The 17,270-nt window shown below is 43.0% G+C and overlaps 1 protein-coding gene across 1 annotated transcript in view; it reads right to left on the reverse strand.

Annotated features, from left to right (window-relative positions):
• LOC130330290 (serine/threonine-protein kinase Nek6-like) overlaps positions 1–17,270 on the reverse strand; it is a 90,454-nt gene that overhangs the window by 49,174 nt on the left and 24,010 nt on the right. Inside the window, exons 3-5 of the mRNA XM_056553583.1 lie at positions 15,608–15,670; positions 7,074–7,184; positions 3,388–3,496 (exon numbers count right to left, since the gene is read on the reverse strand). Of these exons, the coding sequence (XP_056409558.1) occupies positions 3,388–3,496; positions 7,074–7,184; positions 15,608–15,670 (283 nt within the window). The remainder of the gene's footprint in view (positions 1–3,387; positions 3,497–7,073; positions 7,185–15,607; positions 15,671–17,270) is intronic.

Raw genomic sequence — 17,270 nt, forward strand, 5'->3', positions numbered from 1 at the left:
TTTACACTTATGTACCCATAGGGGACTATCTATAGCAATCATTTGATTGCTAATACTTTTCAGTGCTATGCATAGGGCATAGCACTGATCAGTATTATCGGCTATCTCCTGCTCTGGTTTGCTTGATCTCACACCAGAGCAGGAGATGCCAGGAGACGGACGGAGGCAGGTGAGGGGACCTCCGTCCGCCATTACAGATGATCGGATCGCCGCGGCAGCGCTGAATTTCCCTTACAGAAAAGAGGTCAGTAAAAAACATATATGCTGTGGACAGATGTATAACGTGAATTACAAAAGTACTAAACTTGCGTACCGGAGTACCCCTTTAATATCATAAACTTAATGGGCGAGCACACAGCGAAGTAACATCTATTATGCAGCAATGTGATCTAGCGGCCTGTTTCCAATAAATAGCAAAGATGCAAATTTTAATAAAATTCTTAGCGCTTCTCCTACTTCTGTGCACTACAAACGTGTTCGGATAACTTTCAGAGAAAACACGTACGACTCTATGAAGCCATGTGTCCCAATGCCCTAAACACAACACAAATCCAAAACTCTGATCGGAGCCTTTGTATTCCGCACTTCACAGCTGTGATGTGACAACACTTTCATAAAGGAATCAAAACATATCACCCTCTGACAGATTCATCAGGTCCAATCAGAGCCGCGCTTCAAAGGCCGGATGAAATAAAACGTTCACAGAGGTAACAGGACGAGATGTAAGGAAGACAGAAATCTGGAGAAAGACTCTTCATAACCGGAGATGAGTGGTTTGATATATTAGTTTACCCCTCAGTGCCTGAACAGTAAGGAGAGGCCATAGACTGAAGAAGTAGATTTTTGGTTCTGTAGAACTTTGTTAAACCTCTTAAAGTTTTTTATTTTTATTTTACTTTTACAGCCTTTACAACCATACATGGTCTACGGGTTATAAACAAAGGAAGGTTTGGTAAATGCAATTTTTTTCTTACATTTATGCTGCTTATTTAGCATCTACATATTCTGCAGCACCAAGCAGAAACTGTCAGTGTGTACGTCAGTTCCTGTCCAATAAGGAGGTCACTAATTTACCTATTTCAGGGGCACACACAAAGCATCCTTCATGGCAGAGGCAGGCCACGGCACACTTAATGGCAGAGGAAGCCACTGTAATCCCCATGGCTGATTAAGACATGTGTCCTGTATGGAAGAGGCAGGCCTGATAGCTCCCATGGCAGAAGCAACCAGCGTTGAAAAGTTACATAGTTTATAAGGTTGAAAAAAGACTAGAGTCCATCAAGTTCAACCTATAACCCTAATGAGTCCCTTCTGAGTTTATCCAGAGGAAGGCAAAAAAAAACTCATACTAGGAGGTAAAAATTCCTTCCTGACTCCAAATATATCAGAAGAAATCTCAGGATCAACATTCTGTAAATTTAGTATACATAACTTGTAATGTTATTATTCTCCAGAAATGTATCCAGACCTCTTTTGAACTCTCTTACTGACTTAACCATGACCACTTCCTCAGGCAGAGAATTCCACAGTCTCACTGCTCTTACAGTAAAGAACCCCCGTCTGCTAGTGTAGAAACCCTCTTTCCTCTAGACGTAGAGGATGCCCCCTTGTTATAGATACAGTCCTGGGTATAAATAGATAAAGGGAGAGATCTCTGTACGGTCCCCTGATATTTATACATAGTTATTAGGTCTCCCCTAAGCCTTCTTTTTTCTAAACTAAATAACGTTAATAGCTCCAACTAAATTTTGCTTAATGCAAACAAACCGGTTCCCAATGGTGGCTCTAGCTATGCAATACATCTACGAAGAGCATCATCCAGACCCCCGTCATTAACACCCCCATCACCCCCGTCATCATCACCCCCGTCATCATCAGCCCCGTCATCATCACCTTGTCATCATCACCCCCGTCATCATCACCCCCGTCATCATCACCCCCGTCATCATCACCCCCGTCATCATCACCCCCGTCATCATCACCCCCGTCATCATCACCCCCGTCATCATCACCCCCGTCATCATCACCCCCGTCATCATCACCCCCGTCATCATCACCCCCGTCATCATCACCGCCGTCATCATCACCGCCGTCATCATCACCGCCGTCATCATCACCGCCGTCATCATCATCACCGCCGTCATCATCACCGCCGTCATCATCACCGCCGTCATCATCACCGCCGTCATCATCACCGCCGTCAATCCCTTCATCAGTGTTCTTCAACCTGCGGACCAACCGGCCATCGGCTGTCCGGGCATGCAGGGATTTGTAATTTTGAAACATCTGGAGGTCCGCAGGTTGAAGACCACTGCAGCCTCCGGACGGACCCTGCAGCATAGATGGCCCGGACCAGCTCACCCTTCCTTCCCACCTATGCTGCAGGGTCCGTCCGGTGGGGAGGGTTAGTAGTTCCGGGCTGTCCATTTTCACCGGGAGGCCCTCTTCTCCACTCCGGGCCGGCCCCGGACTAGTGACATTGCATTGACGATGAAGCACAGGGACGTCCCTGCGCATGAACGGCCCTGTGCGTTGTCGTCAAGGCAACATCACTAGCCGGGGCCGGAGAAGAGGGCCTCCCAGTGAAAATGGACAGCCCAGAACGACTAACCCTCCCCACAGGACGGTCCCTGCAGCATAGATGGCCCGGACCAGCTCAACCTTCCTTCCCACCGAGGAGAGGTGAGTAGAAAACTAAAGGGGATCTGGATGATGAGGAAGGCCGCAGTGGTCTTCAACCTGCAGACCTCCAGGTGTTTCACATCTGCAACTCCCAGCATACCCGGACAGCCGATGGCTGTCCGGTCATGTGGGAGTTGTAGTTTTGCAACATCTGGAGGTCTGCAGGTTGAAGACTACTGAGAAGGGATTGACAGGCGGAGAATTTACTCGAGTATAAGCCGAGGGGGGCGTTTTAAGCACGAAAAATCGTGCTGAAAAACTCGGCTTATACTCGGATATATACGGTACTATTAGTTTTACATGCTCCCATTTTTTATAGCATTAAGTTTCCGAGCTTTTTCTGCCAAGAACTAGCAACCAAGGTCTCCACCATGTAAAGCTTGTAGTTACTTTTAGTTTTTTTATTTTAAATATGTAGTAGACATACTGATACATGTATATTTTGGGTGCATATATTTTTTAAGATATCGACAAACAATACACATCACATTATAAATATTGTCTATTTCTATTTTCTCTATGTTATCATACTACGGTGTGACAATTTATGGAAACATCCAAGTTCACTGATTTTTTTTTCTTCTACTTGATAAACTACTTTATGAAGTAGCTGCCTTAAAAAGACAGCTGGATTCCTATACAGGAGTGCAGGATTAGGTTTTTACTCTGTCGGATGAACAGGCCGTGGATGGATGGTGAGATTACCTCTGTGCATGATCCGGCGGGAATGCATATGTTCCACAGCGCTGCACAGCTGCACAAAGTACTTCCACACTGTCCTCTCCGGTATTAATCTCTTCTGTTTCTTAAAATACTATGATGAGAACAACAGAACAGCCTAGGTTATGTAGCTGTAGAATTCAAGGTAAAGTATCACATAATTGAACAGCAAATACATACAAGAAAATTATTTTTAACAGGACAGACTAAATAAACCATTTCAAAAGTAATTTCACAATCTTCTAAGCCTTCGGAGGTATCATAACCCATTTCCCACACTCATCAAATCAATGTTGTGGAACACAACAAAATCTGACAGGTGGAGGCGCCGTCTTAGTGTAATGAGCAGCTCTCGTCTTAATTACCTTGAATAACATATTTAGAGCCTCAAAACCATAAACTGCCGCAAATGGAATATTTGCCCAAAGCAAACTCTGATCCCATAAAATATTCTGTGCTATAATTGTAACATGGAGATGCTGAAAACGTCTCCTCAGATGTTCAGAATCTAATCGAAAACCTGGATACATGTAACTTGTGAAGTAGCCATGAAGATGAGAAAATCTGCCCTGGCAACCCTGCCAACCTTGTATGCATTTGGCAGCTTAGTGCCCACTCAGCAATGGCAGAAATACAGTTTCACTTGACTTGGAAGAAAAGGTCACAGACCACTCCTGCTGAATAGAAAAAACAAACAGCATTGACAAATGGCAGCCATTGTGTTCTCTGTTGACCCTACATTAATCTTACTCAGTAGCTGAAATTGATGGAGCTACATACACTTGTCTGATCAGCTGCTCGCATGTATCTTTTCAACTGCTGAGTAGGGCCCATGAAGTGACATGGAGCAGGTTGAGACTAATATATGGGCAGTATGGTTCATATCAACAAGGAGGACATGCATGATCACAACTTGGGCTTGGGCTTATATATTGGCAATACCAAGCATGTTGTGTATGAATTAAAAAAGACCTGTAATCAGGAAAACGGGTATATTTAAAGAGTACCTTTCATTAACTTGATAAATGTTATAATCCTCCCAGGTCACAGCCCCCATCATGATAAAACACCCTCTGCATTTATTTTTTATTATTTTTTAGTGTTCTACCTTGATATTGCTTTGTATGTTCTGCTCAGCCTCAGGTTCACAGACTGGGAAGGGGCGTTACCCAGTAGCCGTGACATCATCTGAAGCCATACAGGGGAGAACTTCCTCCCTCATTCTGCTACCAATTGGCAGCTTTTTTTAAATACAATGGAAGCTTTTTTTTAAATACAAAAACTTATAAAACATAGAAAACTTCCTTTTTTAAAAACAAAGTACATTAGAAAGATTTTTTATTTACCATAAGGAGTCCAACAGCAAAAATTAATGAGTGCGCCCATTTAAGGTCATGGCTAGATAGGGCTAGTCATCAGATTTCTGGGCATACACAGTTTTTATTTTAAAAATCCTTTTAAGCACCAAGACAAACCTATTTGTTAATACAGTGGTCCCTCAATTTACAATGACCTCAATAAACAATATTTTCAACATGCAGTAGTCTTTTCTGGACCATTGTAACTTGAAATTGGGCTCAAAAAAGTAGGTCACAGCATTTAGATGGCAGACTCTAATAGAATACAAAAGCTGTAGTCTTTTATTATTACCCAAAGTGCAACGTTTCGGCCACAATCTGGCCTTTGTCAAGCATAGAAACATAGTGATCATGATTCATATAAATACATAGTGCATCACAATGATTGGTCCATGTCACACGATCTTTAGACCTTCTTTTTGATTATTTGTAAATGTCCCTTTGTTCTATGTACTGACCTCCTGCCCTGTATATTTTGGACGCATGCGCAGAAATTCTGTCTGGCACATGCGCAGGGACTTTGTAGTGAATCCGTAGCAAAAGTCTGTTTATGGCTCGCACAGACCTAATCAGTGCAGCTACACTGTGAGATTCAGTCTAATTTGGATAAGGGCAGATGTGACGTCTGTATTGATGCCACACACGAACGTCGGCATTGATGTGAGGTATGGGCGGTACGGATCATGTTTAGACATGCACCTCTGTTTCTGGTTGATCGGCATTGAAACAGTAAGTAAAAGGTTAGCGATCGGAGGCAGCAGAGATTTTTATGAACGATTATGTATTTATGAAGGGGTAAATGGTGTTTGCACATTGCACTTTAGTCATTCCCTATGGGTCTATGTACATTTTTAGTTACTATGGTTATTAGGTCACATGGTCCACTGGAACAATCAGACTCTAGTGAGACTGTGTTTTGTAATTAAGTGATATTATATGCACCTGCTTTTGCACCAATCATTGTATATGAATCATGTTTACTATGTTTCTATGCTTGACAAAGGCCGGATTGTGTCCGAAACATTGCACTTTGGGTAACAATAAAAGACTTCAGCTTTTGCATTCTATTGGAGTCTGCCATCTAAATGCTGTGACCTACTCTTCTGGGACTGTTTATATACCGGACTGGCCGTTTGGAGGTCCACTTGCAGGGGGGCTGGGACCTATTGCTGTCGTCTATTTTCTTTTCTTGAAATTATACTCAACATACTCAAATGGACAGTCCAGACCTGTGAAACGTGTCAATGGCTGGAAAAACTGACCAAGCAGAATGGACATTTCACTAGTAAAACATCTGTATTACTGATGTGCATGCACTGATTGGCTGTCTGGTAGCGCCCCCAACAGTACAGGGAGGTACTACATGTTCTGTGCTACTCTTTACTTGTTAGAGGATTCGCTGTTCTTTTGAACATCAGGTGAGGACTTTCTTTACCTGAATTAGTTATCTAATTACTTTTATCCTCACTTATTCCTATAATGACATTTTGGGGCATCAGAACCAATTACCAGGTTTCCATAGAGTTATGGTTTCATCATACAATGGCTATCCGGGAACCAAATAATATTGTAACTTGAGGGACCACTGTGTAAAAACCATATTTCCTGTATATTTCTGCTGTAGAAGTTTTGTTTCGAGTGTCCGCCAAAAGAATAAACATGTTCATTCTTTCAGCAGAATCTGCTCAGAAATCCATTGTCGTCTATTGAGTCGGCACATTTACAAGTGGTTCTAGCTCCAGCAGAACATGCAAATTTGTGGATTGTCAGCCCACATTTTCCGGATTGACGTTCAGCAAATTTTCTGCCATGTGAACGTAGCTTAACTTTTTTTAGACCGTAATTAATGGTGTTAAATAAAAAATTATTTAATTTGCATGAATCTGTAATAATTCCAATACAGTATTATTCCTTACATGTTGTACAACTACTGTTTTAATTCATAATACAGACTTTACAGACTACACAATCAGAACTCTGATATAATCTGATGGTGCTTCAGGTTTGGAATATAAAGACCAATCACACATTAGAATTTATACTTAAAAGCAGAACTACTGTAAAAAATAACTATATTTCAAAGCTGAGCGAGAATATGTTCTATGTATTTTTTTAAATACTAATTTAAACTAGTACAGTTCTGGGTAGGCAATTTAGTAGAAATTACATCCGTTTCCATCAGCTCTTTCCCCCCCAATAAAATAATAATAAAGTAATTCTATTTATCTAGTAGATTTAAAGTACTCACTTAACATATGTTTGATACTTAGAAATAAATTACTCATTTGCAATATTAAAACCTTTGGTCCTCACTTTTATCATTTGAGAAAGATCTCCAGCATCTGCCAATTCCAAAACGATGTTCAACTCATTGTTTTCAATGAATGAGTCCAGATACTTGATAACGTTCGGGTGGTTCAATTGCTGCATGGCAAAAGACAAAGAGAGAGAGGTGAACAATGGAATTTAAAGACAAATGAATAGAGTATCTTGTACTCCATTAATATTAAGCAGGGGACTCTATGCTGTGGCCTTCCAGTTGTTGAAAAACTACAACTCCCAGCATGCCGTTGGCTGTTCAAGCATGCTGGGAGTTGTGGTTTTGCAACATCTGGAGGGCCACAGTTTGGAGACATCTGCATTAAAGGAAATGAATCAGCCTCATACCAGATATAGAGCTGCAGAACCTGGAAGGTCAACACTAGGAGGATAACATTTATATTTATTTTTAGTTTTGCTGATCGCTGTTTGTAAAAGTTCTAAAATCACCACTTAGTGTTAGCAGGTGAAGAGTCAAACTGGTGGTGCTGAGCTGCAAGACCCTCTCCTCCCATCCTGCCCTGCATGACTGATGTACAAGGCTCAGCTACAAGCCCCTTATGCCAATCAAAGTAGGGCGTGCTGGAGGAGGGGGAGATGCTGCTGCATCTAAGCCCCACCAGTTGGACTCTTCAGCTGCTAACAAAAAAAGGTGCACTTTACAAACATCAAACTGCTAAACTAAAAAGGTATAGTTAGTTGTATCCCCCTAGCACCTATACACTGTGATCTGCAGCTCCACGCCTTAAATGAAGCTGATTGATTCCCTTTAAAGGGGTACTCTGGAGGGGGAAAAAAATGTTTTTAAAATCAACTGGTTTCAGAAAGTTACACAGATTTGTAAATTACTTCTACAGAAAAATCCTTATCAGATGCTGTATACTGCAGAGGAAGTTGTGTAGTTATTTTCTGTCTGACCACAGTGCTCTCTGCTGACACCTCTTTTCTTGTCAGGAACTGTCCAAAGTAGGAGAGGTTTGCTATGGGGATTTGCTCCTGTTTTGGACAGTTCCTGACACGGACAGAGGTGGCAGCAGAAACCACTGTGGTCAGACTGGAGAGAACTACACAACTTCCTGTGGAGCATACAGCAGCTGATAAATACCTGAAGGCTTAAGATTTTTAAATAGAAGTAATTTATAAATATGTTTAACTTTCTGGCACCAGTTGATTTGAAAAATGTTTTTCCCCTCTGGAGTACCCCTTTAAGCAGTGCATTCATTTTTAGCAACATTTTTCATTCTATTTCTGATCTCGGAATAGACTCCAAAACAATGACTTTGGTATCTTCTTTATTAAAATAGGTATCCTGCCACAATGATCCCCTATTACTGAGAAGGATTGTACGATTTTTCTCTCCAACAACATATTAAAGCACAACTGTCATGAACTCCGGGCTATATAACCTACACACTTTGCCCTGTGTGCAGATGGTGTGTACGGCACCGTTTTTTTACCTTATTTCTGCCGGCTTTTATCACCCCAAAAAATGCTTTTATTGCAGCCACACACAGTCGGATAAGCGTGGCGCGAGATACACTATGCCCCGCCGCCACCACGCCCACCTCCCCATAGGTCAGCACTGGGACCGCTGTGTGATTTACACACAGGTCCCAGCGCATGTGCCCCTCAGCCCATCTAACGTGCAAGCCAAAAATAAGTTTATTAAGATATGCACTTTTCATAATTTATGTACTGTTCTCCGTGCCTGCTATCCTCTTGCTTCTTCTTTCTTCTCTCCTGCAAACACGTGCAGGACAGTCCCAGTTACTAGAGGCAGAGAGAATGTGTGCTCTCTGCCTTTAGCACTGCACAGGAGCACTGAGGAGGCAGGCAGTGGGAGTGAGCGCTTGCCTGGATACCATAAGCCGCAGCGCTTGTTAGCTGAGATGAGGGGCGCATGCGCTGGGACCTGTGTGTCAATCACACAGCGGTCCCAGTGCTGACGTACAGGGGTGGGCGTGGCGGTGGCGGGGCATAGCGTACCTCGCGCCACGCCTATCCGACTGTGTGTGACTGCTATCAAAAGCATTTTTTGGAGTGATAAAAGCCAGCCAGAAATAAGGTAAAAACAGTGCAGTACACACCATCTGCACACAGTACAAAAGCTGTGTGTAGGTTATATAGCCCTGGAGTTCATGACAGTTGCGCTTTAAGGGACCAAATGACCATTATACACAAAATAGTAACATAGCAAAACCCCTATATCTCAGAAATGGGCGATGTATCATGTAAGACGGCCATAAAAGTGGTGTATCATGAAAGTGGCGGCCAACGCGCCCCTTCTATATATATATCTCTATGGGAGAGCCGTTCGGCTATGTCTGGCTCTCCCATAGATATATATGAAGGGGGCTAATCGGCCACCGCTTCATGCAGGGGTCAACACACTTCGTTCCTGGGAAGAGCAGGGGCCCCATACAGGAGAGAAAATAAAACATCCTGTCTTGTTCCTACAGCTGTGTCTCTGTGCAGAGACCAAATACAGGAAGTGTGGGTGGACAAGCAGGGCTCTGGGCATCGGGGACAAGCAGGGCTCTGGGCACCGGGGACAAGCAGGGCTCTGGGCACCGGGGACAAGCAGGGCTCTGGGCACCGGGGACAAGCAGGGCTCTGGGCACCGGGGACAAGCAGGGCTCTGGGCACCGGGGACAAGCAGGGCTCTGGGCACCGAGGACAAGCAGGGCTCTGGGCACCGAGGACAAGCAGGGCTCTGGGCACCGAGGACAAGCAGGGCTCTGGGCACCACAGGCCGTTGCTCCCTTGAGAAAGGTTACGAAACGGCGTTGGGGACGGTGGATCAGCACACAAATGGGTGAGACATTAGCACTTTAAATCCTTTATACAGAGATTGTTGACAATACTATGCACTTTATTGCTAAGATGTATGTCTAGCCAGGCACTTTCTTATTATAGAATACCATACGCCTCCATGATAGGTAGCAGTTTGCACTTTATGTTGAGGAGGGGTAGGTAAGGTATTCTCCATGCACAGGAGTGACATTTTACTTAGTTCATTTTGAGATTGTCAGTGCTCCCAAATATCTGTGGTGTGTTATGCTCCCTGTATAGTTGCTCGGCCTATGCTCTGAGGTCCTCCAATTTTTAGTATCCAGTTGGTTTATATTTAATACAATTATAATAAAAGTTACATTTTATTCAAGTGGCATTGTGTAAACTCCTTTTTTTCTTCTGTTGTTATATTGTGATACGAGTTTTCCATTTTAAATGAAGGATCATTATAGACACCATGTAGCTAAAATATGGCCATTTATTACTTTAGGTGTCAATTTGGATTTCTTTTTTGGTTTATGATAAGTATATTACAAATATACATGCAAATATACTTATAGTGGTATTATCTACATTATATAAAAAGTTCTTGCCAACGACAGGTACAAGGAGTTGCCCACAGAATATTTATCCTTAAAGGTTACATCATGATATTAAACACATTGGTTTGTTTTATTTTTAGTGTGGAACATCCTGGCTGGCGCTTTATTTTTCTATGTAGACAATAAAATTAAAATAAGTGTAACAGAATGCAAATGGAACCACAATGTATAAAAAAAAAGATCAAATCAGTATTATTCCCACTTATCGTATGCATTGAATAATACAACAGCCAGACACTTCATATCCTGAACATGCATGTAACTATGTGCAATAAAGTAGAATGCATTTACCTATAGGCAACATATACTTCACACTTATGTTTTTTTAGTTTTTGTAATTTACGTTAAGAAAAAGAAAAGAAAAACTCCAAGGTGGGATTTGTCTCTTAACAGAAGGACAACTAAACACTTCACTTTGACAAGTTATTTTTCTTTTAAAGCACTAACTGGGGACGCTGACAGACAAACCAAAGCTGTTTCCCTCTCCCATTATATAGCTTGTAACCTTGGACTATTATGTGTTAAAGCAGTAGACAAGGGGCCCTCCACCTGCTCCATATGCCCACAAAATGCTGACCTTGTATTGCATTAAATGGTTTCTCGGGAACCTACTTAAAACTTACATTATTGTTACTTTTGATTTGTTGAGCTGCTTGTAAGCTGACTTCTGTGCGTACAGGGTTTGTATCAGACATAATTTATAAATGCGTACACATTAGAAAGGAATGCCCTACAGGCAGTAAAACAGATACACTCGCTGCTCATTCGCAACGCAATGTGACTGCTCAGACTGACTCACCAGATTTTGAGCTGTTTGATGCTGTGATTTGAGTGTTTAAACGGCATTTTTTCACTCCGCAGGGATCCTGGCTTTGAGCATACTTGCAAATTTTCAAGTGTGAAATGTTTCAAAAATATATATATTCAGCAAAGCAATGCCCACAGGCCACTAAATGTCTTTCTGAGAGATTATTGCCTATAAAATATTAGGAAGATTTGGGAAATTCCATCCTGTTATGTCAAATATATCTTAAAATGGCTGGAACTTACAAATGCACATAGAGCACGCCTGTATTTCTCCCGAGTCATGAGAGTTAAAAATACTGGACATGCCTATGACAATATGTCAGTACGCCGGGTATGAGAAGAGTAGTATTTTTACCTAAAGGGCATTGCATAATGAAAACTAGACAGAACCAGGCTCATAAGCAATGCTAAGAATCTTGGTAGTGTGATTTGCACACTAGTACTGAACTGCACTCAAAGTAACTCAACTTTTCTCCTTAAAGGGGTACTCCGCCCCTAGACATCTTATTCCCTATCCAAAGGATAGGGGATAAGATGCTAGATCGCGGGGGTACTGCCGTTGGGGACCTCGGGATCTCAGCTGCAGGACCCACTTGTTGCGGCTTCCGGAAACGCTGGAAGCTTCGGCTCCCAAACACGCTGATGTGAGATTGTGACGTCACGCCCCGCCCCTTAATACATGTCTATGGGAGGGGGCGTGGCAACTGGTGCCAGAAAGTTAAACAGATTTGTAAAGGACTTCTATTACCCTTCCAGAGGAATTCTTTTCTTTTTTTATTTCTTTTTTGTCTTGTCCGCAGTGCTCTCTGCCGACACCTCTGTCCGTGTCAGGAACTGTCCAGAGCAGCATAGATTTGCCATGGGGATTTTCTCCTACTCTGGACAGTTCCTGATACGGGCATCAGGTGTCAGCAGAGAGCACTGTGGACAAGACAAAAAAGAAATTCAAAAAGAAAAGAATTTCCTCTGTAGCATACAGCTGCTAAAAAGTACTGGAAGTCATTTACAAATATGTTTAACTTTCTGGCACCAGTTGATTTAAAATAAATAAATAAAAATGTTTTCCACCAGAGTACCCCTTTAAGTTCTCAGGCCCTTTCTTCGGGTCTGTTATGAGTACACAGATTATGGCTGGCAATGTTAGAGGATTAAATACAGCTGTTATGTGCCGGGGTGTGCTCATGGATATGCTTCGATGAACCATCCCTTTTACAGAATTCCTTGCAAGCCCAAGGAAAAAGACATTCACCAGCATATAATATATAACTGTACGTAATTGGGTTGATTTTTTGTATAGGAAAAAAAAATAGGTTTTGGAGTTGTATCGTAGGTCTGGATGTAGTGGAACATGTTTTATAGCAGTGACTGACATCTATCTAATGATCTGGTAACCTGAACCAAGGGCCAAGGGTGTAAAAGTAAGACTTGGACAATAAGTAGTAGTAAACATTGTAGGGGTCAGATCAGAGTCTGAGTTGCTCATCCCTTGTTCTACTGACTCTTAATTATTGTACGTTTTTAGGTCTTTCTATTATTTGTCCCTTTTATTTTATATTTATGTAGCATGTATTGTGTCAACTCCTATTGTACTTTGGTATTTTAATGCTCAAAATAAATGTTTCCCAACTAGTGTGTTGCCAAACTACAACTTCCAGCATACCCGGACAGCCTAAGGCTGTCCGGGTATGCTGGGAGCTGTAGTTTTGCAACAGCTGGAGGCACCCCGATTGGCAAACTGCTCTACCTAATCCACAGGTGGCAGTGAGTTTTGTTGCTGTTGTGTGTGGTCTGTATTGGGGTGTGATTCATGCTCAATTTACAACCTCAGTGGTGGGTAAGCGCAAGACTCGAGTAAGTAGTGATAAATTAACCCCTTACGGTCATACCAAAGCCACAAGCCGAAGAAAAAATGTTTGCGACATCCCAGCAAAAGATCTTGGCCAAGGTTATAGGATTTTGCATTATCTCAATATGATCTCTGCATTGCAGATACTGTACAGTATTTATATACATACCGTATATACTCGAGTATAAGCCGACCCCAATACAAGCCGAGGCCCCTAATTTCACCCCAAAAACCTAGGAAAAGTTATTGACTCGACTATAAGCCTAGGGTGGGAAATACATCATCATCCCCTCTTCATCATCACCGCCTGTCATCATCCCCACTTCATCATTACCGTCATCATCCCCCCCCCTGTCATCATCATCCCCCCTGTCATCATCATCCCCCCTGCCATCATCCCCCCTGCCATCATCCCCCCTGCCATCATCCCCCCTGCCATCATCATCCCCCTGCCATCATCATCCCCCTGCCATCATCATCCCCCTGCCATCATCATCCCCCTGCCATCATCATCCCCCTGTCATCATCATCCCCCTGTCATCATCATCCCCCTGTCATCATCATCCCCCTGTCATCATCATCCCCCTGTCATCATCATCCCCCTGTCATCATCATCCCCCTGTCATCATCATCCCCCTGTCATCATCATCCCCCTGTCATCATCATCCCCCTGTCATCATCATCCCCCTGTCATCATCATCCCCCTGTCATCATCATCCCCCTGTCATCATCATCCCCCTGTCATCATCATCCCCCTGTCATCATCATCCCCCTGTCATCATCATCCCCCTGTCATCATCATCCCCCTGTCATCATCATCCCCCTGTCATCATCATCCCCCTGTCATCATCATCCCCCTGTCATCATCATCCCCCTGTCATCATCATCCCCCTGTCATCATCCCACACCCCCCCTTCATCATCACCGAATGTCATCATTACCCTGTCATCATCATCCCCCTGTCATCATCATCCCCCTGTCATCATCATCCCCCTGTCATCATTCCACACCCCCCCTTCATCATCACCGAATGTCATCATTACCCTGTCATCATCCCACACCCCCCCTTCATCATCACCGCCTGTCATCATCCCCACTTCATCATTACCGTCATCATCCCCCTTCATCATCCCCCTGTCATCATCCCACACCCCCCCTTCATCATCATCGCCTGTCATCATTACCCTGTCATCATCCCACACCCCCCTTCATCATCACCGCCTTTCATCATCCCCGTCAACATCCCACACCCCCTCCATCATCACCACCTGTCATCATCCCCCCCTTCATCATCACCGCCTGTCATCATCCCCCCCCCCCTTCATCATCACCGCCTGTCAATGTCAGAACAGTGGTCTTCAACCTGCGGACCTCCAGATGTTTCAAAACTACAACTCCCAGCATGCCCGGACAGCCGATGGCTGTCCGGGCATGCTGGGAGTTGTAGTTTTGAAACATCTGGCGGTCCGCAGGTTGAAGACCACTGAGGGCGGAGAGTTCACTCGAGTATAAGCCGAGGGGGGGGGGGGGGGGTCGGCTTATACTCGAGTATATACGGTACCTACCTATAAACATTGTAGATTGCAAGTCCTCTGAGGCAGTGCCCTGTGGCCCTCTATATCAGTCTTTAACCATTTTATGTTCATTGGTACTTGCATATGTAATTTAACCCGTTATCATATGTACAACACCTTGGAACTAAGGGCACTCAAAAAAAAAAAAAATAATAATAATAATAATCACTCAGCCTAAAGTATTTTTGGCAGATTTGGCTTACAGTTTGTCCATGTATTTTTGGTTGTTTAGTCACCACTGAAATATTCATATTCATGCTTGACTAATGAATTTTAGAATTACGTGTCTATTGTGTATTTTTTTTTATTTTATTTGCTTGCTTTAAATTTTTTGTATGATCTCGCCCTTTAGCTGAGGCTCTGTGCCGGGTCAGAACATAGCTGTAGTAAACAGCTCTATTGCTTGTCTATAGATTGGCTGATTCCCTGCTATGCCGCTTCAGGGAAAACATGCCAGCACAAACATTACAGGTCAGTTGCCACAGGGGTTTCCCTGCAGAAAAGCGAAAAAAATAAATAAAAAAATGGCTTGCCCAGCCTTTCTAAAGACACTACTGTAAAATGTATTAACTGGAAATGACTGAAACAGAGAGAAAAAAGGAGAATTAAAATGTATGAGGAATACCCACTATGGGGGAGATTTATCAAAACCTGTCCAGAGGAAAACTTGCTGAGTTGCCCATAGCAACCAATCAGACCGCTTCTTTCCTTTTTCAGAGGCCTTTTCAAAAATGAAAGGAGAAAGCTGATTGGTTGCTATGGGCAACTCAGCAACTTTTCCTCTGGACAGGTTTTGATAAATCTCCCCCTATATTCGTATTATTCTGCAGATTTAGATGAGATACAAAAAAAAAAAGTATACATACTAAAAATATATAGATAAAAATAAGGATATATCACTTTTACCTTTAGGAGGTCAATTTCTTTAATGCAGTCTTGCCTGGCTTTGGCATCCATCATTTCAAATATCTGTAAAAGACAGACAAGGTGGTTCTTCTGAATCAAGTATCAAACACCAAGTTCAACGATGAAAAGAAATCTGCTATTCAAAGCAAGTCAAAAATATGGAAATTGGTTGCATAACATTTTTTTACAGGCATGAGATTTTCTGTAATTCTAAACTGTGCCCCCCACCTTTACTGCAGCCTACTGGAATCACACATTCAATGTATTTGAGATTACAGTGGTCCCTCAAGTTACGATATTAATCGCTTCCAGGACGACCATTGTATGTTGAAACCATTGTATGTTGAGACCATAACTCTATGGAAACCTGGTAATTGGTTCTGAAGCCGCCAAAATGTCATCCAAAAATAGGAAAAAGTGAGAATTAAATAGAAATAAGTAGATAACTAATACAGATAAGGCTGGGTTCACACTACGATTTGTAACTACGGTTCCCGTATACGGCTGGGAGGAGGGGGCGGAGCTTAATCACGGCCGTAGGCAAAAACGCGGTCGACCATGTTTATGCCTGCGGTCGGGAAACCGCATACGGCCGAAAACGCAGCCGACCAGAGGCTGCAGTTCAATCCGGTCGGCTCATAGACATGCATTAAATACGGTTCCCGAATACGGATGAGTGCGGGTGCGGCGATTAAGCCCCACCCCCTCCCAGCCGTATACAGGAACCGTAGTTACAAATCGTAGTGTGAACCCAGCCTAAAGCAAATCCTTACATATAAAAGTAAGAAAGATCTGCCGGGAACTGTAATCACTGTCTATGTCAGTGTTTTCCATCCAGGATGCCTCCAGCTGTTGCAAAACTACAACTCCCAGCATGCCTGGACAGCCAAAGGCTGTCCAGGCATGCTGGGAGTTGTAATTTTGCAACAGCTGGAGGCACCCTGGTTAGGAAAGACTGGTCTATATAGAGGACAGGAGCTTCTTCAGGGTCCTGTACAGTACACGCAAAATGGAGTCGCCCTTACCTGTGTCAAAAGGAGCAGCTAACCATGGCACAGGTAAAGAGTAATACAGAACATGTAGTACCTCCCTGTATTGTAGGGAGGCGCTACCAGACAGTCAGTGCATGCACTTTAGTAGTACAGGTGTAAATTTCCATTCTGATTGGTCGGTTCTTCCAGCCATTGACACGTGTCACAGATCTGGACTGTCTGTAGCATTGTATGTTGAGTCTGGTTTCAAGTTACAATGGTCCAGAAAAGGCCATTGTATGTTGAAACTATTGTATGTTGAGACCATTGTAAGTTGAGGGATCACTGTATTTTATTTTTTTTGGTTGTTTATTGATTTTGTTTGAACCAAAGCCAGAAATGAATATATCTGGAAGGAGAAAGACTAAATTCATACTGAAGGGCTCTGACCCATTCTGGCTTTTTTTTTTTTTTGCACCGAATGGACCCAGAACAGGTCAGAGCACAATCGCCACTGCCGGGTCCCAACAGATACTATTGACGTCAATAGGGTCCTTCGGATGTCCTGTATTTTACAGGAGTTGAGTTGAGAAAAAAAAGGACACGCACTATTTGTTTTTTTCTCCGTTCAACTACCATCCTTCCGACGTACTCAGCGATGGAGCTCCCTTTACTGGAGCACAACGGCAGCG

This window comes from Hyla sarda, unplaced genomic scaffold, assembly GCF_029499605.1.
Source record: "Hyla sarda isolate aHylSar1 unplaced genomic scaffold, aHylSar1.hap1 scaffold_332, whole genome shotgun sequence".
Lineage (NCBI taxonomy): Eukaryota > Metazoa > Chordata > Amphibia > Anura > Hylidae > Hyla > Hyla sarda.